At 48.6% G+C, this 10,904-nt stretch overlaps 1 protein-coding gene across 1 annotated transcript; it reads left to right on the forward strand.

The window, feature by feature from the left end:
* The first annotated feature begins 955 nt into the window (after positions 1-955).
* Positions 956-3,407, forward strand: LOC123113273 (kinesin-like protein KIF15). The gene is made up of 4 exons (XM_044534472.1): positions 956-1,217; positions 1,610-1,683; positions 1,806-2,537; positions 3,017-3,407. Exons 1-4 carry the CDS (start codon positions 1,013-1,015, stop codon positions 3,191-3,193), a joined length of 1,188 nt encoding a protein of 395 aa, XP_044390407.1. The 5' UTR covers positions 956-1,012; the 3' UTR covers positions 3,194-3,407.
* The last annotated feature ends 7,497 nt before the right edge of the window (positions 3,408-10,904 follow it).

The raw sequence follows: 10,904 nt of genomic DNA on the forward strand, positions 1-10,904 counted from the left end.
GTTTTAAAGATCTCGTCGAGACGGTTTTAATGGTGAAAACAGATTTTTAATTCGCTTTTTTAATTAGGAGATAAAACATTTTTAAGCCGAAAACCCAAAAAATTTCTGCTGATGTCATCTGTTCATACGTGGCAAAATGAGTGGTGATGGAGGCGTGTGAGCGATGTGCAAACACCCACACGTGTGGACGTTAGTTTTTCCGAAAAAATATCAGCCTCGCGACAACATTATTTGCTATAAAAATGTCAGATTTGCCATGGTAAAAGAAAAAAGAATCTAAACTTCGACATATATATAACAAAATCTCTACCACTTAAAAAAAGGTAAGGTTCCATTTTACCTTTATTCCTGCCGTTCCTTGGTCCAACCCTTTATGTATACGATAATTAATTACCTTAATTTACTTACCTTATGAACCAATTTCACTTTAATTTATTTACAAAACTTCTAATCAAAATACAAGTTAATTCATGATTAGAATTTGTTGAACATTTATTTACACAGTCATATTATTATTAACATGTTAAATCATAAGTTAATCGTACTTGAAATATTATATCCAATATACGGACCGACATTGTGTTCTACTCCCTCCGTTCCTTTATATAAGGTGTATTATTTCTGGCATGGTGACCAAGACACAAAATTATAAACATATTAGGACAAAATTATCCTTGGCAAATTTGTTGGTTTACGGCAAGTAAATCATTTAGTCCAGAAAAGTAAGAGATGCATGCAATCGACATAGAGATACTTTCTTCTTTTGCTACAAGAAAAGATACAGACAATCAGGAGAGAGATATTTTTTCTTTTTTTAAGGGCTAACAAGGGCATTATGAGGAATTAGAAAAAATGCACTTTACATTATGAAATTTTATAAAAAAAATAAACACACCAAATATAAAGGAACGGAGGGAGTAGTAAAAGAAAAACCATCTCCACGGTCAGAGCAAGGATGAAAAAGTGAAATAATCTCCGTCGTCTCGTCTCGTATTCTCTCCGACTCGAATCCATGAGCGGGGCCGGCGCGGCGCTGGCCTTGCCGGCATTGGGCCTCTGCGGGGAGGACGGGAGGGCGGAGTGGCTGCGCTTCTACGATCAGGTGGAGGCGCAGGTGGCGGCGCTGGTCGCCGACCGCCCGCATCTACATGCGACGAGGGGTGAGAGGGAGGAGGCCTGCAGGGCGATACTTCTGGGGGGCAAGGACACGCTCGCCGGTAATAAGACACACACTGCCCATTGCCTCGTACGTCCTCCATATTGAGGGTTAATTTTGGTTCCCGTAATAACAAATTTAGGGTTGTGTTCTTGTGGCTCTGCTGGATTGATAAGTGAGACACGCGCTGCAATCGAGTCAGTTAGCCATACTGTCATGCTTCGGAGAGCATCGCATAGAAAATGACAGCGGCGAAGATCCGTCGCTGCATATAGGCTAAGCATCAGAGAGCTCTTGCTATTCTGGCTATCGTGAATATGTTACTCTGTCCAGATTTTACCTTCACGTCACATTTGGATTTGCAATTCTATATGGTAGAGTTCTCTACCTTGCACTTTCAGAAAGGAAATTATTTTTTGGTACTGATATCGCTGCCTTGCGTATTCAATGTAGAACTCCAAGAGGGTGATCTGGAGGATGTCAGAGCTTGTAGAGGTCTTCTTGCCCTACCAAGCACTGAATCTAAGGTGATGTAGTTACCGAGATATCAGACGCATTCTCAAAAGCTTGCAGTCCAGCTTGGGTATATCATTGACTTTCCTAACTCCATTTTTGCATCTCTATTTGGTTCTCTTAATGTTAATCGAAGCCGAAGGAAGTTCAAGATCATCTAGAGCTTGGTGAAGACACCGGGGATCATGAGCACAGTGTAAAAGCGTTGAGAGCAAACCTTAGAAAACTGAAGGGAACTTTTGAGACCCTGATGTCAAACAAGGATAAGGATATTTATTCAGTAAAAGTTGTCCTTTTGAACCAGTTGAAGACAATGGAAAAGAACAGCACGCTCTTTGAGAACAAGAAACTAGAGGCAGCACAAGCTACTGAAGAAGTGCAGAAGCTTCAGCGGAACGTACAGGAGCTGCGCGTCGCAACCCAAAACAAGGACAATGAGATTGGCAGACTCCATGCAGAAGCTCTCATGGCTCAACAGAAGCTACATGAAATGGATTCCTTGCTGAAGGAGAAAGATGAAAGTATTGAAAAGCTCCATGCGGAAAACATTGGATTACGTGCTGTAAAGGATTTTGTTTGGAGCCAGTTCCGGATAAAGGAGCAGGAGCTGTTGGACCACGCCATGCTTCTTAAGAACGAGTTAGTGGCGGCAGCACAAGCTACTGAAGCAGTGCAAAAGCTAGTAAAGGAAAATCGCACAATGGAGGCAGAAATTGTTGATTATGGAAACAAGTTATTGATTCTAGAGGATAAGCTAAAGGAGACGCGCTCCTTGGTGAAGGAGAAAGATGAAGAAATCCAAGAACTCAGAAATCGCCAACCTGAGATCACGAGTCTGAAGCGCAAGTGCGCCTCTTCCTTGTCAAATGTAAGTACGTCATTTCCAAGTATACTATGCTTTGAATGTTATTTGTGTTGTGGCCATGCCTTGCCACATATAGTCAATGGATAGTATTTTGTTTACTGTGTAAATCTGCCTGATAAATTTTAACATTAAAAAAACTGTTTTAAAAACATTAAAAAAACTATTTTTTAAGTTCACTTTTGGCAGTTTGATTGTTTCGCCTCATGCTATGTGATGGTCAACTGACAATGTGCTATTTTTATATTATACTCCAATAATTGTATTCTTAAATGTGCCACTGTAATTTTGTGCTGAAAGTACATTAGCATCCAAACTCTTCGTTGGATGCATGCATCAGCTGTGCTGCTGTGTGTTATTGGAAACACAGACCGAGAATAAAGTGAATATATTAGGTTTGCTTTATACGATTCTTGTATCTGGTATCTATATAGGACCATCATAATGCTCTTCTGGAGAGTGCTAATGAATATGTACTGTAACAGGAGACTAGTAAAAGGCGCAGGAGGGATATCATTGGGATGCATATATCTTCTATTTGGCGATGCAGGTCCGGCAGACAGTGTTTTGGACGTCGCACAGTGAGTCTCCCTTCACTCAACATTTCCCACCCCAACTCCATCTTTACACTGTGCACGCCAGATCTACATTCTTGTTGCTAATCTCCTCAAGTTCTAGGGAATTTCACTGGTTAATCTCCTGCTAAACAATCTTGTAGTGCCTTGTCTAGAACTGAGTAGATCTATGCCTTCTTGTTCCGTATCTGCTATCTGAGTTTTTTCTTTTCTGCACAATGATATATGCCTTGTGCGATTATATCACCTCAAAATGTTCTTGTACCTATTCAGCACTTAGCGTTGCCTTGTACTATCTTGTTTCTGGACAATGACTGATCCAAGAAACTTTATAAATCATTGACGTTTTATGCTGTACAGTAATGTATTACGAGACGATATTTTACATCATAATTACGTTGTTGTTAATGCTTATATGTTACAAGATATTCTAAATGATAATACAGTCATTGATGATACTAGTAGCATACAAACTCATGATGTGGATAGCATCTAGAAAGTATTGGATAATACTTATGTGGAAAATGTCCCTTTTTTTTGACGAAAAGATGGCCCTAGGGCCATATTTCATTGATTAATCAGAAGGAGAAATACAAATTGCAGTAGAGCTACAGTTAGGGAGATCAGCGTGTTTTGGAGCTGGTTTCCAGCCGGCACGACCAGTATACAACAACAACAAGAAGATGATCTGCAGCACTCAAGGTGGCTCAAAGAGTCTGTCTAACAGGTTTATACCAGCCGCCGACCAGCTTCTCGCCTCATCCTTGATGCGTCCCATGAGCTGTGGAACAGTGCACTCGGCGGCGTTGAAGACGCGGTTGTTGCGTTCTTTCCAAAGCATCCAGGAAACCAAGCAGATAGCCGATTTCCAGGTCTTCTTTTCCTCACCCTGTAGCAAGCTCAGCTATGCGCTCCAATTGTCTTTCAGGGTTTGGCTTAGCAGTGGTGCAGCCACCATTTGCCTGAGCTGCAGGAAGGAGCCTCCAAGATTGTCAGTGATACCCATCAACAGCCGCTTGGTGTAGGTGCACTATACCAGCATCCGGTGCAGCTAAGCAGAGCAGGCAAACTGGGTTGTGTGCAATGCCTCGAACAGCCAGGTTATCTGCTGTGAGGCACCGTCCATGGGCGGCGAGCCAAAGGAACGTCTTCGCTCGTGGCGCAGCCTTAGAAGACCATATTAGCGTCTTGTCGTCCGATCGCAGAGCTCCTTCAAATTGGCATCGATATGCCGATTTGGCAGTGTAAGTACCATCCGCCGTCCAACGCCAGATGACATGGTCTGCCACACTGTCGTTGAAGTTGATTCCGCTGGCCAACTCCGTCAGGCTGCACAACTGTCTGAGCACCAAAGAGGAAGGATTCGGCTTCAGAAGTCGCATCCACCGATTGCCAGTGACAGCCTCCCGAAGAGAGAGGCGGCGCTTGGTGCAGTGGCGCAGCAGCTCCGGCCATCGATCCACGGGGCGTAGCCCATTCGCCCAGTGGGAGTCCCAGAACGATGTAAGTCTGCCGTCCCCGACAATGATGGTCGTTGATGCGCGAAAGAGCCCTGTTAGAATAAATCCGAGGCACTCCGTTGATCATCCGAGGATCAAGCAATCACATGAACACGACACCGAGATTTGTTAACGAGGTTCACCGATATGGCTACATCCCCGGGGCTTGACTATGGGCGCTCCTCCCCATGACACCGCTACAATACCGCACCTGGTCGCCCTGGACACCGGCACAAGCCGCCGGCTTCCCCTGCGTTCCGGTGCTATTATGTTGGCATAGGTTACATCGTGTGTCTACCCTCGCTATATAAGAGAGGCCTAGGATACAAATGTCCTATTAGGACACGACTCCATATCCTATGTAAACACAATACAACTACAAGTCCAACTGTAACCTACCTTGTACACAATATTCGACACAACTCTAACAAACTCCACCTTGACGAATATTCTCCACCACCTTGAATTCGTCAATGCGTCAAACTTTCATGTACATTGGACTTGAGCTTATCCCATGAGTATCGTTGCTACTTCAAAACTCCATGACTCCACCTGCAACTTGTAGTCCCTTCTTTTCTTGACCATAGTCAATACTCGAGCAAAATTAAGTTCCTCTTTACTCTAGTGTATGCTCCCAGCTTCCAGAGCTCCGTTCAACGCCATCACACACTGATCACTGACCTGCGTGAAAATGAACAACTCACATATTGGGTGTCACACATAAAAATAACCTGAACTCAACGTCACCGCTCCTTTCTTGACCATCTGTCTGAAACTTGAAGGAATTTCACCATTGCTTGTAGTCATCCCGAGTCAAATTCGCAGTTGTCTCACCACATGTATGACCACCAGAGCCCTGGCCCGTCTCCATGCCCCGTGCGTACTGCACGCCTCGCCGCTATTACCGCGTCGAGCCTCCGCTGTCCCGGTCAAGTCTCAAGGGTCGTGAACCCACACCACTCAACTTCCACTGCAGAGTACCACCGATCATCACCGACCGATGATGAGTTTCACGTTTCCATCAGACCATTGGGCTCCAGTCCGAACTACGCGTCACTCGCTTTTCCCCCTTGCTGAATAGGCTTCGATTCCCTGGATCCTTACACCGTAGCCCCTCAACTCAGCTCCACCTTCAACATGACTCCATGGTAGATGATCAGTCCACCCTCGCGCCCCGTCGACTTGAAGCTCACATGTGCACCATCTTGAATCAACCCCGCGCCATAGTCTTGTCGAAGCCGCACAAGCCCTCGTCCTGCGCCACGTGTTTCCACGCCCAGAAGTCAGTCACCATCAGCCTCACGCTCCTATGTCATAGTCGCCGATTCCACCACCGTCTTCTGTACCAACCGACTCACGTCGATCCGTCAGATTGTCCAGTCTGACCCAGCCGAACTTGTCCGGCTGCACGACACGCTCAAGGCTCCCAAATCTTCCATGAATTTTCCATCCATCACATGATAATTTCATCTTAGCTGACATGACTTCCTGCAGCACCTTCAAGCATCCCTACTGCGCCAACAAATCTTTCACCTTTGTCTGCCATAACCCAAGATTTACAGTCTCGTCGTACTTCTCCACCTTAAATCTAGTACACGTTGGCACATGATTCTTCGTATAGCTGACTGTGTGAAAAAACATCCTTAGCTCCCGATGCTGGTTGTTGCTTTGCCTATGCCCATACTCTCCTGATGTATTACCACGTAATATTTCTTCACCAATTTGATTTGCTCCTGCCTCTCCGTGTCATGTGAGGACTCGGTCCTCTTTTTGTCCAAAACAAATCTCACGTCCAGCTTCTGCGACTCTGCGCACCTTGCCTTCCGGCTGCATCGCGCGTCTGGCCAGGCGGCAGACTTAACCACGAACGAGCATCTTCTCTTCACCAGCCAAATCACGCCAAGGCCAGCCCACACAGCGCTTCCGATTTGGCCGCCCGAGCTGGCCGCCACTAACCAGCCTGGGCCTTAAATCCTACACTTGGGCCTGCTAGCAATCGACCTCCAGCCACAGGCCGCTACTCGCTCGCCACGCCTGAAGAACTTCTTCCGATCGCACGTTGCACCGCTGCCGCATCCGATCTCGGCGAGATCTCCTGAACCTGCCGCCACCGCTTCCGATTGCCTTCTTGGATCTCGTGTATAGCGCACCCGATGACCTCCACGAAACTGACACTTCCGCACGTCATCTCTTACCGCGAACAACGACAATCCATCCTCCAAATCAACACGGCCTCAAATCAAACTTTGCTCATGATACCACTTGTTAGAATAAATCCGAGGCACTCCGTTGATCATCCGAGGATCAAGCAATCACACGAACACGACACCGAGATTTGTTAACGAGGTTCACCGATATGGCTACATCCCCGGGGCTTGACTATGGGCGCTCCTCCCCATGACACCGCTACAATACCGCACCCGGTCGCCCTGGACACCGGCACAAGCCGCCGGCTTCCCCTGCGTTCCGGTGCTATTATGTTGGCATAGGTTACATCGTGTGTCTACCCTCACTATATAAGAGATGCCTAGGATACAAGTGTCATATTAGGACACGACTCCATATCCTATGTAAACACAATACAACTACAAGTCCAACTGTAACCTACCTTGTACACAATATTCGACACAACTCCAACAAGCCCGTCGGCAGAAGGGTCCGCGGGCAAGGGCAGAGTATGCCATGGCCTAGTAGGGTCCATCCAGTAATACCATTGCCAACGGCAGCGCAGAGCTCTCCCTTGCTTCTGAATGTCCGGGATGCCAAGACCACCGAACTCACGCGGGCGGGAGACATCAGACCAGTTCACCAAGCATTTACTAGCCGTGGCCTCCTCGTCCTGAGCCCAAAGGAAGCCACGGAGCAGCTTGTTTACCTTTTTAAGCAGCCACATTGGGGGATCCAGCACCATAAGCTGAAAGATGATCATGGCCGATAGGGTGGCACGCACGAGCTCGACACGTCCGGGCAACGCTATATGCCTGGCCTTCCACCCTCCCATGCGTTTGGCCAGCTTATCAATGGCTGGTTGCTGATCAACACGATGCAGCCTGGAGTCTGATAGCGGCATCCCGAGATAAGTTATGGGGAAAGCGGCCACCGGACAGCCGGAGTCCTGCACCAGGTTTGTGATGGTGTGGGTATCTGCACCTTCTATTGGGATGGCCGCACTCTTGCTCCAGTTGGCATGCAATCTCGTTGCCTCACCGAACAGTCGGAGAAGTTCCATGATGGCCCAGAATTCAGTTTCTCGGGTGTTCAGGAAGAAGATGACGTCGTCAGCATACAGTGAAGCCCTTAGGGTGGAGCAGCCCTTGCCAAGTGGGCTAAGGACGCCGGTCTGTGTTGCATAGTTCACCATTGATGCCAAGGTGTCCATAGCAATGACAAACAGGAGTGGCGATAATGGGTCTCCTTGGCGCAACCCTTTCGCATTATGTATGACCTCGGTTAGCTCTCCATTGATCAATACTCTGGTAGAGGATGTCCTCAGCAGCCCTGCAATCCAACCAGTCCACCGGCTACTGAACCCTCGTTGTTGTAGAAGTTGCAGCAAGAATTCCCAAGAAATACTGTCAAAGGCCTTTGCAATATCCACTTTTGACTAGTACTGATGGTGTTTTAGACATTTTCAGGCACTTTATTTGACCACGAACAAACACAAAATTGTCGAGGATTGATCTCTGCTTGATGAAGGCACTTTGGCATGGGGCGACCAACTTATCCATCTTGGCTTGCAGCCGTCGTGCAAGCAATTTGGTGAAATTTTTTTGCAATGGCGTGTACCAAACTAATTGGCCTGAAGTCAGCCATCTTCTTGGCACCTTCAATTTTTGGCAGTAGGATCATGCAAGCTGAGTTTAGATGTTGGAAATTGTTGAAGTTGAGGTTCTGCAGCCTGTTGATGGCAGCCATCACATCCCCTTTGATGATAGACCAACATGCTCTGAAGAACAACATGGTGTATTCATCAGGTCCAGGTGCCTTTTCCATGGCCATATCATCAATGGTTGCAAACACCTCCTCTTCGGTAATAAGGGCGTCAAGGTCGGCCAGGTGCTGCAGCATAGGTGTGTACCCGAGTGCTTGAAGATTGATGGCTGCGACCCGCTCTTTAGGAGTTCCAATCAGGGTGTTGAAGAAATCCCATGCGATCTTCAGTTTGTCCTCCTGCCCTGTGATCATGCAGTCATTGTGTTCAATCACCTGAATATAATTCTTTCTTCTTCTAGACGACGCCTTGATGTGGAAGAACTTTGTACCAGCGTCACCAAGCCTAATTCAAGTCACCCTAGATCGTTGCCGCCACATTGCTCTTTCCAACGCTGCAATCCCAAGGCACCGGACCTTCAGGAAGTTTCGGAAACGGTGTTCCTGTGGCGTTAACTGTCTGACATCCCTTGCGGCATCAAGTCTGAATATTAATTCATTGACAATATCAAGTGTCTTCGGCAGGTGAGAGCAATGCTGAGAGTGCCATCTTTTTAGCGCTTTGCCAGTGTTCTGCAGCCGTTGTTGCAGGATAAGAAAGGGGTCGCGTGAGTTCACTGGAGAGGCCCAGGCAGCCCCCACAACCTCCTCAAACCCCTCCATTTTGCACCAGTGATTTTCAAAACGGAATCTTCTGCAGGGCTTGAACTCTACATCACAACTCAATAACAGAGGGCAGTGGTCGCTCATCGTTGTGGTGATGCCTTGCAGTAGGCAGGCCGGAAAAGAGTCATGCCATGCCTCATTGTACAGGATCCGGTCGAGCTTGACCAATGTGGCAGCTTGTTGCTTGTTGGACCAAGTGTAGGTCCTTCCGTGTAGGTACATATCTTTGAGTGCCATGTCACTGATGAAACGGCAAAAGGCGTTAAGCATGCGGCGATTAATTCTGTTATTAGACTTATCAGATGCTGCACTGATCATGTTAAAATCTCCAGCACAAATAGTGGGCATGGCAGTGCCGGCCATGGCAGCTTTGAGGTCAGCCAGAAGGGCAATCTTCTCATCATCTCTTTGGGGGCCATATACACCAAACATCCTCAAACATTAACCAGACCGGCAGTGTAAGCAGCGCAACTCAATCCAACTAGCGGTGCAGTGACTATAGGTTATCTGAATCTCTGCTCCTTTCCAAGCAAAGATAATGCCTCCCCTGGTTCCCGCGGCCGGTTGGAAGACAAAGGAATCAAACGCTGCTCCACAACATTGCTTGATCAGATCCTGGTCCACAACACTCAACTTTGACTCTTGAAAGCATACAACTGATACATTGAACTAGCTGACTAATCTCCTAGCCACTCCTCTCCGCGCCGGGGTGTTAAGGCCCCGGATATTCCAGAACAAGATGGGACAACTATCCATAAAGCACACTAATCGTCAGACTACAACAACACACAGTTAGGCCGCCTCCTGTGCTGCAGCCCCGCTTCCCTGACCCCTCTTGCTGACGCGCTTCTTTCCTCCCTTCGCCTCGGCCAGCGCAGTGAGGGCATTGATCTGATGCTCGGAAAGCGGCTCATCGAAGGTGCTGGTGTATCTGGTCATCGCATCATCATTGTCCGTCTCGATTCCAAGCTTCTGCATGATCAGCTTCTGCGCCCTAGCCACTGCCCCCAGCGCGGCCGCGGTGGAGGAAGCAAGGCGGCGGCTCCTGCGTGGGTTGGACACCGGCGAATGGCGTCCCCGGCGAGGCGCTCTGGGGCGTGCAGCTGTCGGCCTGGGCAGCAGTGCAGGCGTGATTGGCTCATCGAGATTGGCAAGCATGTTGCTAATGGCTCCCACCGGCCCATTGATTGGGAGCCCACCAGCAGGCTTCATGTTGGCATTTCCCATGCCCACGTCAGCTAGTGCCGGTCCCATGGGCACAGGTGCCACCTCCTCCACCGTGGGGCCAGCCTGCAGGAGTGTCGGTGACGCTGGGCGTTGACCCAAGTGAAGGAGCGACCGCGTCACGAGCTCATCGTCCACGACCCCCAAGGAAGCGCCCCCACCATCCATCACCAGCTCCTGGGATGTCTTTTGCGCTTGGTCCACTTCCTGAGCCTGGGTAGGCGTGGGCTGCGGCAGCTGCGTCGACTACAGCGCCGGCTCGACAGGAACATGGAAGTGGAGGGCTTCAGACTGCATGGCTCCGATCGACGTAGGAGAGCTTGCCCCAACCGTCTGGGACAGCCCACCCTCGCCAGCATCGTGGGCTCTTGGCTGCACGCGGCCAACCACCGGTAGGGCTAACGCGCCGTAGGGCAGACGTGCCTCGTCAGACGTGGGGTCCAGCGCCCTGCCGTTGATGACGGCGCCATCCTCGTCCA

This window comes from Triticum aestivum, chromosome 5B (genome assembly GCF_018294505.1).
Source record: "Triticum aestivum cultivar Chinese Spring chromosome 5B, IWGSC CS RefSeq v2.1, whole genome shotgun sequence".
Classification (NCBI taxonomy): domain Eukaryota; kingdom Viridiplantae; phylum Streptophyta; class Magnoliopsida; order Poales; family Poaceae; genus Triticum; species Triticum aestivum.